Consider the following 19,850-nt stretch of genomic DNA (forward strand, 5'->3'; position numbering starts at 1 on the left):
GTTAAGAGAGGACACTTGGGTTTTTTTGTTTTGAATTCACCATCACCACCACCACCACCCGACCTAAAATCCCATCCCACGCCCTGCTGATGTTGCCCCTGATCCTCCGGAAAGAGAAACACTTATCCTGCTGTGAGAGGAGATCACATCACGACACACAAATATTTATATATTTTTGGGTTCTTTTCCAGCATAACTTGAACATCATCTGCTGTGTAACACAAAGTCAAGAGATTTAGTGGGCACTCCTGCCCCCTGCTGTTTAACTGAAGCAACAGCACCATAACAGATCCAGTTCAATGACCGGTGTCCGACTCCTGCTGCCTCTTTAGCTCTGCTAGGTGCAGCTTCATGCGGTGGATGTTTGCAGACATTTGCCTGAGTGAAGGCAACACAATTAATAAGCATTTGCCTAATCTGCAGTGAATGCTTCTGATTTTAGGAGCTGCTTTTACCTGAGGACAGTTTGGGTCCTGCGCAGTTGGCAGTGGAGGCGCTTGATGATGGCTTTATAACGCTTATTCTGGATCTGCGGCACACAGACGATATATTAGAAGAGCTTTCACTGAGGCTAAAACACCATTTGTTCCATACCTCGATATCTTTCTTTATCTGACTGTGAATCTTGAATTCTTCTTCCAGCTGCTGTCTCCTCTCAGCTATGGCCGCCTTCCTCACAAAGCTCTCCTCTTTCAGAGCATCCCTCTCTCTCTGCAGAGAAGTAAATGTTATTGCAATTTTAAGGACGACCTCCAACAAACTCCGTTAAAGATACTTTCACTTTTGCCATCTGTACCATGCCTCCTTTTAGATTCTCAAAATCTCCCATCAGGCCCTCTTTCTCCTTTACCAGCATCCAGACCAGCCTTTTTTTCGCCTCCAGCTCTTTGTGTGCCTCTGTCTGGCGTACCACGTGCAAAACAGCCGCTCTATGACCCTCCATCTTCTCCCGATAGCTGTTGAACCTTTCTAGTGCCACACGAGCATCATTCTCCTTCTCGCTTATACACATTTGGAGTTCTGTGTTTTCCTTGACGATGGATGCGCAGCTATCGTACAGGGCTTTGGCCTGCACATCCATGAGCTCTATGTCGTGTTCCACAGTTAGGATCTTCCTATTTTTAGCCCCCAGGTCCTGCTCTGCCCTCTCACTTTTCTTCTCAACATCTAAGAGAGCAGCCTGGAAAAAAGCCACAGCATGTGTCCTAAATAAGTCTGTGTAAACATAAATAACATTCAGGACCTTAATAAAAGCTTGTTTTTACATGTTTTTCCAATAAAGCCAGTTACTACTACCACTTCCATTTTAACAGCCACATTGAACAGATTCATTGAGTTAATCAGTGTTAGCTTTAAGTGGATTAGAGTAAAATATTAACCTGCAGAGAGCTGAGTGTCCTCAGATTCTCCTCCAGGGCCTCAGCCTGGTTGCTGCCACCTTGACTGACGTCCTCCTCCATGTCGGTTAAAGAAAGCCCGGGATGTTTTTCAGATCCTGACCAAATGTGACCAAAACAACGTTTAACCAAAACAACATCACTGCTCAATAATTAGGTAGTTAGCTAACAACTGGATAGCCAAGTTGATGTAAATAGTTTAATGGTTAAATAATATTTAAAACCTTTAGCTTAATAACATAATAAAATAAAAATTTTACTACTAAACACTTAACTGAGTAGTTATTGGATAATATTATCCTACCTTCTTCACTTTGTTCAAAGTCTGACATAGCGAAATTTGTTAGCAGTGTTGCTACGTTCTAACGTCTATGCTAACTTTTGCTAATGTCGAATCAGTCAGATTAATTAAAGCTATTTCATTACAAACTAGGTGAAATATGACTTCGTGTGCGTATTTGCGATATAAATAAAATGTTTCAGCAATGTGGAGACAATAAAAATGCGATGGTTTATGACGTAAACCAACAGCGGGATTGAGTGCAGTGCTACAGTAACAGTAACACTACATTTCCCAGAGGTCACCTCTCTCCCTCGTTTTCCAAACCACTTCCGGTCTCCTCCTGCTAGCTAAAGTAGCCATGCTGTGCATGTAAACACTGCAACAAAACGTGTTTTGTATAGGTTTTATTCACTCGTTTCTTCCTAAAAACACTTTAACATGCTTGTCAGTCGCTGCTTCCGGTTGTGCACTTTGTGTTGTCGCGTAGTTTACAGCCGCGGAGGAAGAAGAGCAGGAGGAGGAGGATGGAGGACACTGACAGGACAAACCGGTGTAAAGTATGCTAATTGGCCTGTTGTAGTGCCAACACGCCTTTCTCACAATGATTTGGGTGATTTGTACAAAAGTGAGTCTGTTCAGAGGTATGTTCAGCTGCTCATGAAGGAGTACACAGACCTGTGCGATAAGTTACAGCACGCACACCTCAGCGAGTCAGACAGAAAAATGCTTATAAAGAAGCACACAGAGCTGCTACCTCTGGCTGAAGTGTTTGGGAGTGTTGAACAATCCCTCAAAGACCTCCAGGAAGTAGCTTCTCTCCTACAGAGTGAGTGGAGTTTTTACATCTGTTGCCATCAGTGTCAGAAATCTTCAGCTTTTTCTTCCCACACTGCCTGCAGGTTCATCTGGCACCAAAGATGAAGATGAACATCTAACCCAGCTGCTGAGGGAGGAGGAAGAACAAATTTCAAGCAAGATTTTAGCATTAAGAAGAGATGTAAGAAGACAGACAGCTTGTGTGAATTTATGTCGGCATCATGCATTAATGCAGCTTTTTCTGCAGCTGATCAGAGCTCTTATCCCCACCGACCCTCTCGACTCGAGTGACGTCCTGCTGGAGGTCGTATCAGGACGGACAACCGGAGGTATGAGTGAAAACACATTTTGCTGCTTGGATGTTATGTTTCTTACACCTCTCTGTGCTTTTAGGTGACATCTGCCAGCAGTTTACCAGAGAAATGTTTGACATGTACCAGGGTTTTGCCTATTACAAGAAATGGGACTTTGAGGTTTTAAATTATTCTCCCGCAGACTATGGTAAGTCATGTTTGCATCATTATGTACCTTTTTGGTATGTGAGTAAACAAGGTGAACTGTCTTCTAGGTGGTTTGCACCATGCAGCAGTAAGAATAGCTGGAGAGAATGTGTACAAACACCTGAAGCATGAAGGAGGAACACACCGGGTGCAAAGGATCCCTGAGGTGGGCCTGTCCTCTAGGATGCAGCGTATCCACACAGGAACCATGACTGTCATCATCCTGCCTCAGCCTGTGGAGGTACACTCATTTTTCATTTTTCTTCAGTATGCGTTTATCAACAGCATGATTGATAATAATAATGATGTAAATTAAGATTATGTCTCTGTAGTTTGACGTCCACATCGATCCAAAAGATCTGCGCGTTGATACGTTCAGGTCTCGAGGTGCTGGAGGTCAAAGTGTCAACACCACTGACAGTGCTGTGCGAGTAGTTCATCTTCCAACAGGTAAATCATGGCGGTGCAGTTAGTATCTTCTCTCTCTCTCTCTCTCACACACACAGTTCACGATTTTCTGCTCAACAGGCATCTCTGCCGAGTGTCAGCAGACTCGCTCTCAGCTGCAAAATAGAGACACTGCTATGCGTGTGCTCAGGACCAGGCTCTACCAGAGCATGATGGGTAAAGAGACCGAGCAGAGACACACAGCAAGAAAGCAGCAGGTGGGCACACGTTCTCAGTCAGAGAGGATTCGAACCTACAACTTCAGCCAGGACCGCGTCACAGATCACCGGAGTGGATATGTCACAAGAGACATTAAGGTGAGATGTATAACCTGTGTTTTAAAATCCTCTCTTATCAAACAGATTGACAAGTGTTGTGGTTTGTGTTTAGGAGTTCATGAGAGGGGGCGAGCCTTTGGATGACCTGATATTAGATGTACTCAAGCATGCAGAAAGGGAGGCTCTTCTGGAGGCGGTGGAGAGCGGCAACGGTCTGAAACAACCAGAGTCAGGATGATCGGGCGACTGACGCTTATGTATCCAGCAGTACGTTATTCAGTGGAATTATATGCCATTGCAACCATCAATTTACTGCTCCGGACAAGTTCACTAATAAAAAATGTTTATTTTTGTAATAAAACCTAACTTGTATTAATTGGCATGGATGTGGCCATATCCCTCTAAATAACACATCAAACTTTATAGATGTAAATTATTTATGATATGCTACTTTAAGCATGACTTGGATTATACCAGTAAACTGCTGTATGACTTTGTATGTCATGGTTCAGGGTGCGGTGAGACCATCTATCAGTTTTGTACATGCAAGTCACACCCTGTGTGTGAGCCAGCTGCCCAGCAACCTCTGATGTCATTAATATTTATTTTGACACAGCTTACTTTTATTTAAACACTCCTATCCAGCACATACCCACAAGGACACCTTGCTAATTTTGTATGAATACATACAGATGAATACAAATCTGAACTGCTTTGTATAGCAGTTACAGTCGCTTTTGCTACAAATTAATGACAAAAAACATATCTTGACTTTAGGTTCTGAAAAATAACTGAGAGTGTTGAAAGAGTTTTGTTTGTGTGAAGGTCTAATCTGTTCGGGTCAGTCGTCGTCATTTCTCTGTCGGAGGCTTCTGGATTTGCCGTTCTGCGTCTTGTTTTTCCTGAATGATGCAGGTCCTCCTTCCTCTCCCAGGGAGGTGATGACACGTTCCTTGAACTTGGGCTTCGGCTCTGGCGGCAGGTCTGTTGCGACGCAAGAGATGCTCTCTTCCACCTGTGGCAACTGTAAGTCCACTTTTGCACTGGAAAGAAAAGGAAAAAACTAGAGTTTTACAGTAGCTAAATGGAGTATTTTTGCTGCACATCAATCTACTTTACACTTACTATGGGTCCTCCTCTTCCTTAATCTTTTCCCAGGCCCCGTATGGATTGGCTGCCCTTTGCTTTTTGGCTTTTGTCACTCCCTGTGTATTCTGTGGTGCCACTCGTTCCTCTGCTTTCTCCAGTTCTGCTGTTGCACTCTGGACCTCTTCCTCTTTTATCATCTTCTCATCATCCTTCTTTGGAGCATCATCACTGGCTTTATCTTCTGGCTCTTTTTCTGCAGGCTCAGTCTCCTCTGCTTTCCTTTTCTAAAAAAACAAACAATAAGAATCTTAAAGATAAAACTACACTTTGTGGATTCTCATACATCGCTAGGTCTCCTCACCCTGAAGCTGATCTTTGGGACTTTGGTCTCCTGGCTGGCTTGTTCAAGGGCTTCAGCCTGCTGAGGTGCAGGTGCCGCGTCAGAGCTCTCCTCTCCTCCTGAGGTCTGCTCTGGCTCTGGAGCTGGTGCCTCTTCCTGACTCTGATCCTCCTGACCCTCTTTGTTGGACTCTGATGACTCATCAGAAGGAAAGGCTGCTGGCTTCTCCCAGCTGGATTCTGAGAGGTGAGGAAGCACGGGCATAAGGGATCGCTAAAATTCAGCTTTAATGAATTCAGGGTAGTACCAAAGAAAAGCTAGTTCACCTCCAGTCTCTGTGTTGTAGTAATATGTAAAACCTTCAGGACTCACGGCTTCCATCCAAACACAACCTGAAGAACTCTGAGAAACACAACAAGACAACATAAGTGTAAGTAACACAGCAGAATATAAATAAATACTAAACAAAAAAGAGAGTTAACCTCAGTCTGTACAGGCTGTGCAGTGGCTGAGCTCTGTCCCTCGTCACCTTCTGGGTTTTCCCATCGAGATTCTGTTTAAAAACATAAAACACATTTTAAATACATACAGAAATATATAATATCACAGTGGAGTTTTTAGCGGATTTTAGGCTTCTTTACCTCCAGTTACTGTGTTGTAATAGTATTTGTTTCCATCTTCTGTCAGGCCCTCGACCCAAACCTGCACTGGTGCTTGCTGCCTGGGCTGTCTGTTTGCTTTCCCTCCTTTCTTCTGGTGTTTTTTCGGCTGGGGTTTGGGTTTGGGTTTAGCCTGAGGTTGTGGCGGCTGTGGTGGTGGTGCCCGATATGGAACACTTATTCCTGTACAAAGACACTTCATTTAAATATATTCAAATGGTAAACAGTGGTTTCTGAGTCACTTAGATAGTTTGATTAACATTTACCTGCTGCCTCCAATTGCATCCTCTTGAGATCCTCCTCATAAGCCTTCATCGCTGCCTCCTCCATTGCTGCAAACTGTTTGGACATACGTTCATCCTGTTTGGCTTTGTCAACACTCTTCTTCTTAATCTGCAAGAAAAAAGATGTTGTGTGGCAGTGGCTTTTAACCAATAGGAGGTCAGTGTGTTGACGTCTGGACTTTATCTCCCCTGCCAGTTGTGGTGCCAATTTTTGTTTTTTTTGCTGTAATGGGTTTAATCCACCAGGTCACAAGCTATAGATTTTGTATCACAAATGAAACAAAATGACATATAAAAGGCAGCTTTTGCAGGTTATTTAATGACGATTAGTCGCATCTTATTCCTGGCAGGTGTAGTGATTAACTCCCTAATTAAGCTTAGAAATAAAAAGTAAAATAAATCAACATACCTCTGCAATTTTAGCGGCTACATTTTCTTTGTGATTCTTCCCCCTTTCGTGGAACTCAACGCTCTGCAAAGCAAAACAGGAAACACATAGGCATAACATGTGGAAGCAACTCAACTTCATCAACAGCATTCTTTGTGTACTTACGGGTTTGTTATCTGCAATCCAGCATTTACAGTACTGGCAGAATTTTCTTGGTTGTGACTTCCAGTAGTCAGCCCTGAAAATGCACAAAACTGATTTTAACGTAGAAAAGCACAATGAGCTTACTTAGCCTGCACAGCTAACGACGCTAACTAGCAAACATTCTCAGCAGGAATAATAATCAATAATAATAATTACTCGCCTTTTTTACGTAAGATAAATTCTTCGATTATAACACAATACTTACATTTCTTTAGTCTTTATGGCAATAATTTGACGAAGAATTTAAAGCAAACGCAATGAAAAGACAACCGCCTTCCACATTTCAAGAATGACAACACTGTCGCGGCGTAATTACGTCAGCAACAAGCGCCACAATAGCAAGCTCTAAAAATCGTAAATGCAAAGCATTTAGACAGGGAACGAGAATATGCCATGTGTTTAGTGTTCATTTGTCGTATTCATATGAATTAATGAATATGAATATAATTGTTGTAGTGGTACCGGTTTATGGGATTTATAATATGCCCAATTTGTCCACCGTTATAAAGCGGTTTCCCATATGGTCTAGCGGTTAGGATTCCTGGTTTTCACCCAGGCGGCCCGGGTTCGACTCCCGGTATGGGAACAGATCCTTTTTTTTTTTTTTTCCATATATGTCATATATATATGTGTTATTATATATGTTTTGCCTATTTATGTATTAATGCTATAACAGGAAAGTATGTGTTTTTTGAGAGTATATTGAATTTATACAGGGTAAAGGCAACACTTTGCACAGTGATTTTATACAAATAATAAAATAGGTGCTTTTGTTTTTATATTGCATTACCAAAACTAGAAATCGAAGCATACTGTAAGTTTCCATTTGTTGCAAATTCACCGTGTTTATTCTAATATCCAGTTTCTTCAACTGGTTGCGTCATCACTAAGGGCCAGGACGCGCGTTACGCTGGTGGGCCGCGACTGACGGACCGACCGTGCGACTTTGGTGGTTGAGCCGCTTTTGCCGGTGGCGTTAATCGGTTTCCTGTCCAGTTCCGTGCCGAAGCTCCGGGGCTGCCCATGAACGGCACCATGGCCGCGTCTTCACACCGGATAATGTTAGGACCGCTTGTTGCTGCTATTGACCAGGGGACCAGTTCCACTCGGTTTTTGGTAAGAGAGGGGAGCCGAGGGGAGCCGAGGGGAGTTCAGCCTGTCAGCTAGCGGTGTCATATTTAATGTCTGGCTCATAAACGTGTTAAAGCTGGTGGTGGAGGTGTCCTTGGATGAGTACTCCAGCTGACATTTGTATTATTGCAGCGTTGTGACCACAATGGCGTCCTATAAACAATATAAAGGCGTCTAATATTACTAAAAAATAATGCTGCGTTCAAGTGCTCATTTTAAAGATGCAGCCTTTCCCACTGTAGACACATTTCTTATATTTGAAATGGAAAAAGTCACTTAAACAAATATTTCCAAATCTATGCATTCTTTGTTTACTTTATGTGAGCTGTGTGGTTGATCATAAAGAGGCAAGACTGTCATCAATGCAGCAGCATCCTGTTTAATGCCCCATGACATGTGCAGGAGTATTTTTGACTGTGATAATTGTGCTGTGAAACAGTGATACCGGCTCTGTGTGGTTGCAGCACTGCTCCCTTCAACATTGGTGTCTCCTCTGCTGTGTTTTTTATGTAATAAACATCCTCCTGTTTTGTCTTTTTAAAGGTATTTAATTCAAAAACAGCAGAGCTTCTCAGCCATCATCAGGTGGAAATCAAACAGAGCTTTCCCAAAGAAGGGTAAGAGTGAATAATTAGTGAAATCATCCATGTTGTAAAATCAGAAATCATCTTTAGATGTATTTTTTTTTAATCCTGATTTTCAGGTGGGTGGAGGAGGATCCCAAAGAAATTCTGCAGTCAGTGTACGAGTGCATGGAGAGGACATGTGAAAAGCTGACACAGCTCAACATAGACATCTCAAACATAAAAGGTATTCACACATTGTCCAGATTTACTCTTCGTAAGTCTCCCCTCTGGACGGGTTGACGGAACAAGCACAGCGGATACAACTCATAGTGTAAACACTCTTTATTTCACACAGACACACATAATACATGAACTGTGAGCTGAACTATTAGGAACTTTCAGAAACTTTTAGTTTCTATTAGAAACTAAAGGTTCGATCCCAACTCCTCCCTAGTCACTGTTGTGTGTTCTTGGGCAAGACACTTCACCCTAGCCTGTGGCGCGCCTTGCTAGTCATTGTATGACACTGCTTGGCAGCAGCCGTAAAGAATTTCCCTCTGGGATTAATACAGTATCTAAAATAAAAAATAAAAAAACAATACACCACAAACACAAACGTTGCTATAGCTGCACTGCAACTGCGCATGCTCCGCAGTTGCGTCATTCATGTATACATCCAATGGTCATGAACAACTATTACAGTCAAACACAGTACCTTAAACTTTCCACACCCACATTAGGAAATAAGGTTTTCTACCTGAAAATCCTACACACATTCTGCCACCTGCTCGTAAAGCAGCTCTGGAGTCGTACAGTTGTTAACTATGTAAAGTCTTGTTGCTTTGTAGCAATTGGAGTGACCAACCAAAGAGAGACCACACTTGTTTGGGACAAAGATACGGGGGAGCCCCTCTACAATGCAATTGGTAGAATCTCTCAGTATTTTAAAATTATTAGTGTTTTCTTTTACTGCAAGGAAATAATGTGTGTTTTCCATGTAGTGTGGCTGGATCTGCGGACTCAGTCAACGGTCGAACGTCTCATTAATAAAACCCCAGGAAGGAATAAGAACCACTTGAAGGTGAGTGTCCTTCTGTTCTTTTAAAGGAGTAGTGCAAAAAAAATTCAAGCCTCTCTCTCAGTAGATGTGTTTATTGTCCTCTTGCAGCATAAAACTGGACTCCCGATCAGCACTTATTTCAGTGCGGTTAAACTTCGCTGGCTCATGGACAACGTGGACGAGGTCCACAAGGCCGTTGTGTCTCACCGTGCCATGTTCGGCACCATCGACTCCTGGCTCATCTGGGTAATCCTTCAGCTGCTCGACTCACTGTGCAGAGTTGAGCGTACTTGAGTTAGTTAACGCGTGGTACTTGTGGCTGCTCTAGTGTTTGACGGGAGGGAAGTCGGGTGGAGTCCACTGCACAGACGTGACCAACGCCAGCAGAACGATGCTGTTTAACATTCACACAATGGACTGGGATCCAGAACTGTGCAAGTACGACAATGTACGATAAATAATAAATTATTAGTGGCACTGTTTACCTGAACTGTAGCTCTTTCCTTTAATCAGATACTTTGGTATTCCCATGGAGATCTTACCCAGAGTGAGGAGTTCATCAGAAATCTACGGCCTCATGGTAAGCATCCGTTCTGTCTGCTTGTATTTCACAATTATATCAACTTTTTATGCAGTTAGTGTGGTGTTCCAACAGTGGAATGTCTCATGCAGCAGGCCACTAATGTGATAATTTCTTTTGGTTGCATGAACGTTGGTTGAGAAATTCTTTTAGGCATTTTTTGTGTGCCATTGTCTCTCTTCTCTCACTGGTAGAAAATATGTTCTAGCCGGGTAAGTAATACTCGCCATCACTATTTGCCTACATCATGTAACAGCGTAACCTGACCCGCTTCTCCGTGGCAAAACAAAACAAAAACACACCATCCCACAGTGCATTTCCACGAGTAAAGCTGTTTATTGACACTCACATACTGGCCTCTGGAAATGTGCTGCATGGCCCTCCTGTCCTTCATTGCTTCTGTGGTGGCATGCTAACTCGGCTGGTTGTCATTGAAGCCCACAGTTTTTTCCAGTCAGACCGTCCTCCTCTGCTGCGTCCCATCACGTCTCCTAAATATCTTCACTCAGTGTGCAGTTTTACTCTGTCTGTAAAAGCCGCATGCATGAGTGAAGACATTTTCATCTTACAGGCCCACACGCTGCCCCTTTGTGTTACCTGCACTGTCACAGTTTCCCTGTGGTTGAAATCAGATAAGACGGTTTATTGTGTTTGTTATTTGGCTTCATTCAGTCAAATAATGAGAAATTGTAGTGGTTAAAATTGTTTTCCAGTGATTCTTTGTGCCAAAACCCCTGCACACAGGTGTCATTTAATGACCCCTGATGTTGTTGATTTTTATTTTTATAATCACTTTCATTCATCTATTTGTGTAGACAGTCACATCCTTGCCACTAAATCTAGTTTTATTATTTCCTCTCAACAGAAATCAGGGGCTCTTTCAGGAATCCCTATTTCAGGGGTAAGTATACCATTTTTATTTTTATTGAATTCAATTAATCATTGTTTCTTAATTTTCATTAAATCTGCTGATTTTAAATTGACATAGTGTCTTGGGGACCAGTCAGCAGCACTTGTTGGACAGATGTGTTTCCAGGACGGGCAAGCTAAGAACACGTAGGTGCTTGTTGTTGTTATTGTGTGTTTCTCTATAAATCGTCACCTTCTCCTGAGATTTCATTGTGTGTGTTTCAGCTATGGTACCGGCTGCTTCCTCCTGCGAAACACTGGATCAAAGGTGTGTGACTTGAAGCTCACAGAAACATGCACATTTTCAGATGTGTGTGTGGATTTGAGTAACTTTTAGTCGTTGCTTTGCAGCCTGTGATGTCTGATCATGGTCTTCTGACGACTGTGGCATATAAACTGGGTCGGGACAAACCTGCCTGTTATGCGCTGGAGGTAGAGTATCTTTTTAAAATGTGTGACTGTCTTCTTCCTTTGTTTTGATCTAATTTGCTTCTGTTTTTTTAATCAGGGCTCCGTGGCCATCGCAGGAGCTGTGGTCCGCTGGCTGCAGGACAATCTCGGCATCATCGGGTCCTCTGAGGAGCTCGGTATGTTCTTGTCTTTAGATAAGACACGATGAGGGACCTTCAGTGGACTAGTCTGATTGCTTATGTCTTTCCCTGTGCAGAGAAGTTGGCTGCATCAGTCGGCACATCCTACGGTTGTTACTTCGTCCCTGCGTTTTCGGGTCTTTATGCACCTTACTGGGAGCCCAGTGCCAGAGGGTATGAGCAGGAATTATACCCTACACCGCCTGCTGAGACACATCTTCACTCTGTCTTCACTTTTCTCTGTGACACAGGATTATTTGTGGGTTAACGCAGTTCACTAACAAGAGTCACCTCGCGTTTGCGGCACTGGAAGCCGTCTGTTTCCAGACACGAGAGGTCAGTGCCTCCTTCTCTTCTATTTGTCTCTTTGCTTTTTTTCACCTTGATATTCATATCAGAATATTTGTCTGGGTGCAGATCCTGGACGCCATGAATCAGGACAGCGGCATCCCATTAACTCAGCTCCAGGTGGACGGAGGAATGACGTCCAACAGGCTGCTGATGCAGCTGCAGGCCGACATTCTGTGTATACCTGTCGGTAAGAGTATTATTATTATTAAGAGTATTTTTATCGGTCACACTTGACATGTGGGTACATTTTACAAACCCTGGCAGAAAGAAAACTTGTAGCCTGTAATTCCCCATATTGGCCAGCAGGGGGAACCTCAATGCCAACCTCAAGTCCATCTTTTGTTCATGTAGTCCTTTCCTGAATATTATTCAGTTACTAGTGTTGTTATTTTCTGAATCTTTCTGGCTAAAGTCTTTTTGCTTCTTCAGTGAAGCCCTCCATGCCTGAGACCACCGCTCTGGGAGCAGCCATGGCAGCAGGAGCAGCGGAGGGTGTCAGCGTGTGGAGCCTGAGCCCAGAAGACCTGAGCGAAGTCACATCAGAGAAGTTCGAACCTCAGATCAATCCTGAAGGTGAGAGTAGGGCACGGCCTGTAAAGTGACTGCTGATTATAAAAGGTCTAAACAGTGTGCTTGTGTGCTTGCTGGGCAGAGAGTGAGTATCGGTATGCACGCTGGAAGAAGGCCGTTCAGAAATCCATGAACTGGGAGACGACGGAGCCTGTTTGTAATGGAAACGGTAGGCACTGCAGGCTCTAAATGAATATTTCACAGTTTGTTGCTCTGTATTATGACTGTTGCATTTCTGCAGGTGAAACTAGCATCTTCAGCAGCGCCCCTCTGGGCTTTTACATCATGGGCAGCATGCTGATGCTAATCGGTGCGAAATACATCGCAGGTTAGTGCCGGCCTCCTCACAATGTTTGGTTTGTATTTAAGATTAAACAGCCACACGGTCTGTGGAAAAAAAAACATCTGATAACATGAACTGAAAACTTCAACCTTTCCATTGTAGACCAGGAAACTGTCACACTGCATGATAACATCGTCCAGTATGTTTATTTATGTGCCAGTTTAATCAACACGCTCAAGCCAGACACGCACATGGCAGCCGCTCAACATGTTTCAAACTGATCCTCTTAGAGTTACAAAGGTTTGTGTTTGATTATGACGACAGACGCATTTCACAAACACGCCTACGAAATTATGCAATTTGCATTTTTACAAACTCTAAAAACCAGTTTTCAGCCAAAGGAGTGCAGAATTTCTGTCACATAAGAAGTTTGTGTGCTGAGAAGTGTACTTTTTTGTGTGTTTTTTACAGAATCTTGTTGATCTTGTTAATGATACACATAATAAATCCTGCGTTCTATTCATCTTTCTGTCCACATCAGGCCACAACTAGGCTCCTGGAGGCATGAAAGCGAAGGGGAACGTGGACTCAAGCTGCACCACAACGTCTCTCGTTGCACTCTTTCCTCAAAAACCATTCCAGAAGAAAGACGCTCCTGCTGAGTGGAAAACCAGGAAACTGACTATACTCGTTTTCTTTGTCCTGTTGGAACATATTTTTAGCATGCAGTTTTTCTTTATCTAGTGTGAATCATTATGATATAGTAAAGACCACTGTCTAATTGGCATTAATTGTTGTTTCCACTTGGGAGAGTGGAGGAACTTTTTAGAGCACTTTATGTTTTTGTTTGGTAGTTGGCACTGTGTATTAACACATCTGTATGTACAGTGTGTGTATATATATATATATATATATATTCATTTGAATAATGTGAGGGAATGAAGGTAAAGATACTTGAATGTGTGTCAAAATGTGTTTTGCGACAGACAAACATGTGACGAAGGGCAGTGAGGATTCCAGTGAAGAGAGAGAAAGTGAAGCAGCTCTTCAGGCTGTAAGTCATTCAAACACAGACCAAAATGAAAGGTTTGGTTTGACTATAGGAATGCAAAAATGTATTGAAATTACAAAAGCTGCACCGTACTTGAAATGCTTCAAACTAGAATGATGATTGAAGCAGCTTTATTGCACTAAAACCTCCTAATAAAATGAATTAAAGGGGAGTTTTGAAGTGATCCTGACCTAGAGGCACGTCTATTTATTCTGTCACCCAGTAGTCGCCATGTTTGTTTGTACAGTCATGCACTTATTTATTATGTTAAAGTGCTTGGGAGTAATGGACGTCTTAACTGTGAACACCCTTTTGCTACTGTGCATGGACAAACCATGTTCTCGTCACATTAAAGAGCAAATTTACCCCAGAGTCTGGCCTCCCAGGTGCTGATGTGTAAAAAAATGAGGAACAGGCGGGTTTTTATCGAGGAAACAACATTCCTGTTATATAAAGGGACTTCTGGTGAATTTCCTCGTGAATAAAACCTGGTTTTAAAGATAGAGAGACACTTTATTGACCCCCCAAGGGGAACCTCGGGCAGAAGATTATATGTTTTTATTGAATAACTTAGAAGAAATATTTAATGTGTTTCTGATGAAATGTTTAATGTTTAACTTGAATTAAGCACTTATTTCCTAATCCAAACACCCACACACTGAAAGCTCAACCTGCCTTCCTGTACGAGGGGAAATCCCAGCAGTTAAGAAGGTGTGGTTTGTTCCAACAACAACAGATCGACACCTGTAGACAGCTGCACTTTTGCTTGCGCTTTGCTTAGTGCAGCAGATGTTCCAGTGGTGTCATCCTGTCTGACCAGTAAGTCTCTGACAGAATTTTTACGTCAAATGAATTTTTCTTAGATGACTTTTCTATGTAAAGTTCAGTGACTTTAGGTCTGCAGAGCATTAGGCTTGGCTTAGCTTAACCTTTGTACCTTCTTGATTTTATATACACTTCTAATAATAACACTACTTAAAATGTGTTTAAGTTAAAACTTTTATTTTTAAAACAGACTTCATCCGCTCAACCTGTCCAACCAGGAAGTGGCAGCAGGTGTGAGGCGCTTTGTGCAGCAGTTGTTCCTCATTTCTGATCTTTCAGGTGAGGTCGTCGTACGAGGTTGTGTTGTTCTGCTGGATCCTTGTAGTGACAGTGTTTGCCTTCCAGGCGTGTGAGTGGGAGCAGACACGCCACAGCTTCTTGGCTCGATAAGTGACTTCTCGAACATGCTGGATCCTAAAATGAGCAGAGGAGGCCAGATGGTGTCAGTGGGACAGAACGGTAACGGTTATTGTAATTTTTTTTTATCATGTCTGTTATCTGATACACACATTCAACACTTTGAAACGTGTGAAACTTTAACCTCGCTCCTGAACATTTGGTTCTACTTGTATTATTTTCATGGGAACAAGGAAGTCATTTAAGATGTCAACTTTAGAGCAGCCATATTGTAACAGCTAAACAAGAGCTGGATTTCTTTTCAGGCTTTCTGTTTGCTGATCCCAGGTCATCAATGGAGGCTGTGCACAACAAGAAGAACACAGTGAAAGAGCTGCTTATGCAGCGACGCCAGGCATATCAGAGCACAGAGGTATTTCCCCCCAAACACTCATCCTCATTCTGTGAAAACAGATGGTTGTCTGAGTTGCCTTAAGTATGAGGAAGAACTGATGGATGATTCTTTTAGGTCGATGGCAACTCACATGCTCACAAACTCAAATCTGCAAAATCTGAAGCCTCTCCAGCTGACGCCAGTCATCATCTGATGGAACCTCCTCCACCGCCAACGTCACCTGCGAACTGCAACATCAGCACCATGTTTCCTCCTCAGAATACTTCTATGCAGGATCAGGAGTCTCCAGCTGCTGCAGGCAAAATGACCCTGTTTCACTGGCAGATACAGCAGGAGGCGCAGAAAGCTGAGGGCCTGTCCTCTGAGCAGCTGAACATGCAGGATGCAGATGGCGACACGTTCGTATACCAACCAAACATGCACCTAAACAACAAAGAGCACACTCTGAGTGTCTTCTCTTCATGACAGGTTTCTACACATAGCCGTGGCTCAGGGTAGACGAGCTCTGGCTTACGTGCTTGCGGCAAAAATGGCCAGATGTGGCTCTCTGGATTTGAAGGAACACAACGGGCAGGTACACACTGCACACTTCTGCCATACTGATGTGTGCGATTTGCATTTACAGCCTGTGTTTTTGATGTGCGTGCAGACTCCTCTGCAGATTGCTGCCGCGACCAATCAGCATCTGATCGTCCAGGACCTCCTGTCGCACGGGGCTCAGATCAACACGAGGGACTTCTGGGGGCGCGCGCCTCTGCACGTGTGCGCTGAGAAGGGTCACGTCCTCAGTCTGCAGGTGATTTCTTCAGCACTTATGGGGTTCTTTTGCTGATTTTGCAGCAGGCCCAGTGCATTCTGGGTGTTGAAGTTGTACTACCTTTTAGGAGTCACACAGGCATTACATTTGATATTGAGGTGATCTGTCCCTATAAGGGCAGTAACATACATACCACTGGAACAACAACAACAACAACAATAACAATAATAATCGGCTGCCTAGTCACTATTAAAATAAATTGATAATACAAAATGGTGTGTCATGGTCCATCATAGCAATTAAAAATAACCCTTGCCCTCTTATTCTCCTGCAGAGCATCTGGAGGACGCTGACAGGAAGCGGGCAGCCCGTCGATATTGAAATGTTCAATTATGATGGTGAGTGTGCCTCATGTAATGAAACACTTTGTTGATTTTGTGATTTAAATCCTCCTCTGATCTCCGCAGGTTTGACTCCGCTTCACGTCGCTGTCTTGTCTCATAACGGCGTCATCAAGGAGACGAGGAAACTGGAAAACCCATGTTCATACATAATGATGGAGATGGCACAAAGGAGGCTAATGTATGTGGAGTGTATCAAGATTCTGATGCACATGGGCGCCTCCTCTGGGACAATGGTGAGTGTTACAACAAGCAGTGAACATCGTTTTGAGTAGCTTGTTTTAAATAGTTGTTTCAATTTCTGAAGGATCTGAAAAGTGGACGGACTTGTCTTCACATGGCTGCCGAGGAGGCAAACGTAGAACTGTTCAATGTCTTCCTCAGCCAGCCAGCGTCACTGTCCACTGTCAACATCAAGGTTCGTCTCTTCTGTTGGAACGAAGACAAATCACAACACAAACTGCACATTTATTTAATGTGTCGTTATTCATCCATGTTTTAGACATTCAGTGGAAACACGGCCCTGCACATTGTCAGCTCTCTGCAAAACCACACAAACCAAGTGGACACAGTGAAACTGCTGATGAGAAAAGGAGCCGACCCCGGGGTCAGAAACTTTGAGAACGAGCTGCCATCTCAGCTGGTGCCTGAAGGACCCATCGGTGAGAAGGTAGGAAGTGAAAAGTGGTCCCATGGCATGTAAACATGAGGAAGGATTCTATGAGCAGACTACAGATTGGTTTTTCTTTAATCTTTCAGGTGCGGCAGATCCTGAAAGGGAAGTTTGTTCACGCTTAAGTGAAACTCAAGAACACTGTCAGTCAGACAGTCAAGTCTAAGAAAATAGGATTTGCCAAAACAAGGCAGATGTCGGTTGTTTCAGTGAAACATGCCAAATTGTTCATTACCATGTAATGCTAAAAAAAAGTTCATTTTTTGCTGTTTGCCTTTATGAGTATCTGTTTTGTTTTGTAGTACAGTCAGTTATTGGGAGAAAAAATGTTCTGTACTTCTGGTGAGTACACAGATTGTGGTGTTTGTGATGATATATCCGGAAACTTTACCACTTTATGTAGACTTTAAATGTTAGCAGGGACAGGGTGTGGGGATGCTGTACAATATGTGCTTCATTTTTTTTATTGTCTGTAAAATCACTTTATTTTCATGTGATCACATTTTGTACCTCTAAATGAGAGACCATTGCATTTTTATGTCAGGATCCAGTTGTGCTGGGCAGTTTTATTTACAGTAATGAGGTAAAACCCACACTTGCAGTTAGTTGTTGTTTATGATATCATGGCAGGAGGATTAAAGTACAGGGACAGGTTTTGATGTCTGATATAAATATAGAAAAAGATGCAGGACAACTTTTGAGTCTCTTCTCTTGGCTGGTTTCATCAAAACACCTCTCAGCACAGGCACGCTTCATTTCTTCTTCTTTTCCTGTGTGCTGGTGAACCACTGATCCAGCAGCTTCTTACTGTAGTAGATCTGCCAGCCGTGCACCTGCACGGCGATGACGATCACCAGGTACATGACAGACACGGCTGAGAAGCCAAAGATGAAGCGGTACGCTTTGCCGTGGCGGTAGAGCTGCTGAGCCACAGGGAACATCTCCATGCACCCATAGATGAGTGGCGCCACACAAAAGAGTCCGGCACTGATCATGGAGATGACCAGGTAGCTGATGTTGTTGCGTGGCAAAGCCAAAAAGCTGAAGACTGTGGGGATTATGCTCAGCAGGTAAGGGTACTCCCACTGGTATGGAGAGGCCACCACTGTATGGTGCACCAGGCCCAGCTGGCTCACAGTCACCTGGGAAAGACAGACACACAGTCACACCTGCGTCGCTTCACTGTGTGTGTGTGACAAATGTTTCTACAGGTCAGTCCTTACCTGGGCTGCCATCAGCACCCAGATCAGCAGGTGAACAATGTTGAGTTTACGGATTTCAGACTTTAAAGCAACACTGTGCGAAAGGACAAAGATGGGTACAGTTACAAAGTACTGCTGTTATATTATGATCAGCTGAGCTGCACATAAACACAGTTTCAAGTGCTATATCTCATTTTATTGTAAGCGGACAAACCTCATCTGGTAGTGAGAGGCAACCCGCTCCCGGTGCTGGAAGTCGCTGCCATCTGTGCCTGCAGCTCTCGGTCCTGCTCGAGAGGCCATGATAGATGTCTGAAAACAATACAAGATGGACATTTCCTTTCATATTTATCGAAAGTTTAAATCTTTTGTTATGACAAGGTAATAGACAAACGATTTTAAGTTACAGCTTCAGCAACACTAGCCGGGTGGTTCATTCATTTGTCAGAGCTGCTAACATAGCATGGCTAGCCGCTGCTTTTTTTTAATTCTAGCTCAACTAACTAGTCGATCTACATGTAACGGCAAAAGTTTAACTTCATTTCTGGTGCCAGCGTTTATTGTCGGCATGTTGACGTTTGCGAAACCATAATGCAGCTGTGAGTTGAGCTAATGCTGTTAGCTACTGTAGGTCATCCAGATGGAAGCGTTAGCGTGGTTTCAGCTAAAGAGGAAACTAAGCAGACGAACGTGACTGTAAACAAAGCAAAAGTTAATCATAGAACTCACCTTTTATTTTATACTGTTCATAAAACTACAGCACGCCTATTATCGGTGGCTCATTGGCAGTGAAATGGCCAGATCCATTCAAGGAAGCAGAAAAAGAGAGACGAACTGAGAAACATGACGTTTCACACTCTGATTGGTTCCTGCAGTGTCACGTGTCACAATGCCGTAAAGTGGCGCCGGCTTCACTTCCTGTCACCGCAAGTGTTGTAATTAAAAGTGACACCTGAGCGCCAAGAAAAACGCAAACAGCCAGGTATTTTTGAAATTTTGTTCTTATTTATTAGTAAATATTAGTAAGGTGACTGGATGTCTTGCATTGCTACTCGCTAATTTAGCGTAGGCCTAAATTCTGTCACACACTCGCAGTCTGAATAGGGCTCCATCACTATTTATTAACATTTTTTTAACAAAAACTACCACAGGATGAAGGAAGAGATAGCCAATTTAATAATAATACAAATAACTAGTTTGGCTGCATATTAAGGTGTGCTCCCAATGTGGTTAATAAATATTATTACAGTTTATGCCCCTTTTCATGACTAATTTGTTGTGCTTGTGAGTGTTAGAGATGTGAGCCGTAAATGTTAAGAAATCAACACACAAGTATTTTATTAATTATATTGAAATTGAACCAAACAATAATAATAATAAAAATTTAAAACAAAGATTTAAAAAAAACAAGCCAAGACAAAAGTTTTTATGTCTTTATTATTCTAATATAAAAAAAAAATAAACA

At 42.9% G+C, this 19,850-nt stretch overlaps 6 protein-coding genes and 1 non-coding gene across 8 annotated transcripts; 4 read left to right on the forward strand and 3 right to left on the reverse strand.

The window, feature by feature from the left end:
• Positions 1-296: 296 nt before the first annotated feature.
• On the reverse strand, positions 297-1,460 carry ccdc122 (coiled-coil domain containing 122). The gene is made up of 5 exons (XM_028419619.1): positions 1,380-1,460; positions 797-1,180; positions 595-711; positions 456-529; positions 297-378 (listed from the first exon to the last, which is right to left on the reverse strand). Exons 1-5 carry the CDS (start codon positions 1,458-1,460, stop codon positions 297-299), a joined length of 738 nt encoding a protein of 245 aa, XP_028275420.1.
• Positions 1,461-2,018: 558 nt separating this feature from the next.
• mtrf1 (mitochondrial translational release factor 1) lies at positions 2,019-4,292 on the forward strand. Its single transcript, XM_028400287.1, has 8 exons — positions 2,019-2,506; positions 2,580-2,677; positions 2,744-2,825; positions 2,890-2,997; positions 3,065-3,237; positions 3,329-3,446; positions 3,525-3,760; positions 3,834-4,292. Exons 1-8 carry the CDS (start codon positions 2,119-2,121, stop codon positions 3,957-3,959), a joined length of 1,329 nt encoding a protein of 442 aa, XP_028256088.1. The 5' UTR covers positions 2,019-2,118; the 3' UTR covers positions 3,960-4,292.
• Positions 4,293-4,322: 30 nt separating this feature from the next.
• On the reverse strand, positions 4,323-7,002 carry wbp4 (WW domain binding protein 4). The gene is made up of 10 exons (XM_028400288.1): positions 6,891-7,002; positions 6,647-6,719; positions 6,503-6,565; positions 6,076-6,202; positions 5,792-5,992; positions 5,633-5,703; positions 5,477-5,552; positions 5,172-5,389; positions 4,847-5,094; positions 4,323-4,764 (listed from the first exon to the last, which is right to left on the reverse strand). Coding segments are annotated over exons 1-10 (1,281 nt in total). The 5' UTR covers positions 6,893-7,002; the 3' UTR covers positions 4,323-4,562.
• Positions 7,003-7,199: 197 nt separating this feature from the next.
• trnae-uuc (transfer RNA glutamic acid (anticodon UUC)) lies at positions 7,200-7,271 on the forward strand. The gene has a single exon. It is a non-coding gene; the product is annotated as a tRNA-Glu (tRNA).
• A 333-nt stretch (positions 7,272-7,604) lies between these two features.
• LOC114432333 (glycerol kinase) lies at positions 7,605-14,148 on the forward strand. The gene is made up of 20 exons (XM_028400278.1): positions 7,605-7,801; positions 8,360-8,433; positions 8,520-8,626; positions 9,231-9,308; positions 9,384-9,463; positions 9,551-9,688; positions 9,771-9,880; positions 9,956-10,022; positions 10,888-10,923; positions 11,011-11,078; positions 11,157-11,199; positions 11,283-11,363; positions 11,440-11,518; positions 11,599-11,695; positions 11,773-11,857; positions 11,939-12,059; positions 12,302-12,445; positions 12,525-12,611; positions 12,684-12,770; positions 13,267-14,148. The coding sequence occupies exons 1-20, from the start codon at positions 7,709-7,711 to the stop codon at positions 13,275-13,277; spliced, it is 1,686 nt and encodes a 561-aa protein (XP_028256079.1). The 5' UTR covers positions 7,605-7,708; the 3' UTR covers positions 13,278-14,148.
• Positions 14,149-14,225: 77 nt separating this feature from the next.
• Positions 14,226-17,670, forward strand: nfkbiz (nuclear factor of kappa light polypeptide gene enhancer in B-cells inhibitor, zeta). Of its 2 annotated transcripts, none has more exons than XM_028400290.1 (12): positions 14,226-14,595; positions 14,792-14,880; positions 14,947-15,060; positions 15,264-15,370; positions 15,467-15,750; positions 15,821-15,926; positions 16,002-16,148; positions 16,444-16,507; positions 16,577-16,746; positions 16,818-16,928; positions 17,013-17,180; positions 17,270-17,670. In XM_028400290.1, the coding sequence occupies exons 3-12, from the start codon at positions 15,006-15,008 to the stop codon at positions 17,306-17,308; spliced, it is 1,251 nt and encodes a 416-aa protein (XP_028256091.1). In that variant the 5' UTR covers positions 14,226-14,595; positions 14,792-14,880; positions 14,947-15,005; the 3' UTR covers positions 17,309-17,670. The 2 variants fall into 2 exon arrangements, with proteins under 2 accessions (XP_028256091.1, XP_028256092.1); XM_028400291.1 differs by having other exon boundaries at positions 15,286-15,370.
• Positions 17,671-17,715: 45 nt separating this feature from the next.
• Positions 17,716-19,249, reverse strand: jagn1b (jagunal homolog 1b). The gene is made up of 4 exons (XM_028400379.1): positions 19,115-19,249; positions 18,600-18,697; positions 18,407-18,479; positions 17,716-18,325 (listed from the first exon to the last, which is right to left on the reverse strand). The coding sequence occupies exons 2-4, from the start codon at positions 18,686-18,688 to the stop codon at positions 17,936-17,938; spliced, it is 552 nt and encodes a 183-aa protein (XP_028256180.1). The 5' UTR covers positions 18,689-18,697; positions 19,115-19,249; the 3' UTR covers positions 17,716-17,935.
• Between the last annotated feature and the right edge of the window lie 601 nt (positions 19,250-19,850).

This window comes from Parambassis ranga, chromosome 2, assembly GCF_900634625.1.
Source record: "Parambassis ranga chromosome 2, fParRan2.1, whole genome shotgun sequence".
Taxonomy (NCBI): Eukaryota; Metazoa; Chordata; class Actinopteri; family Ambassidae; genus Parambassis; species Parambassis ranga.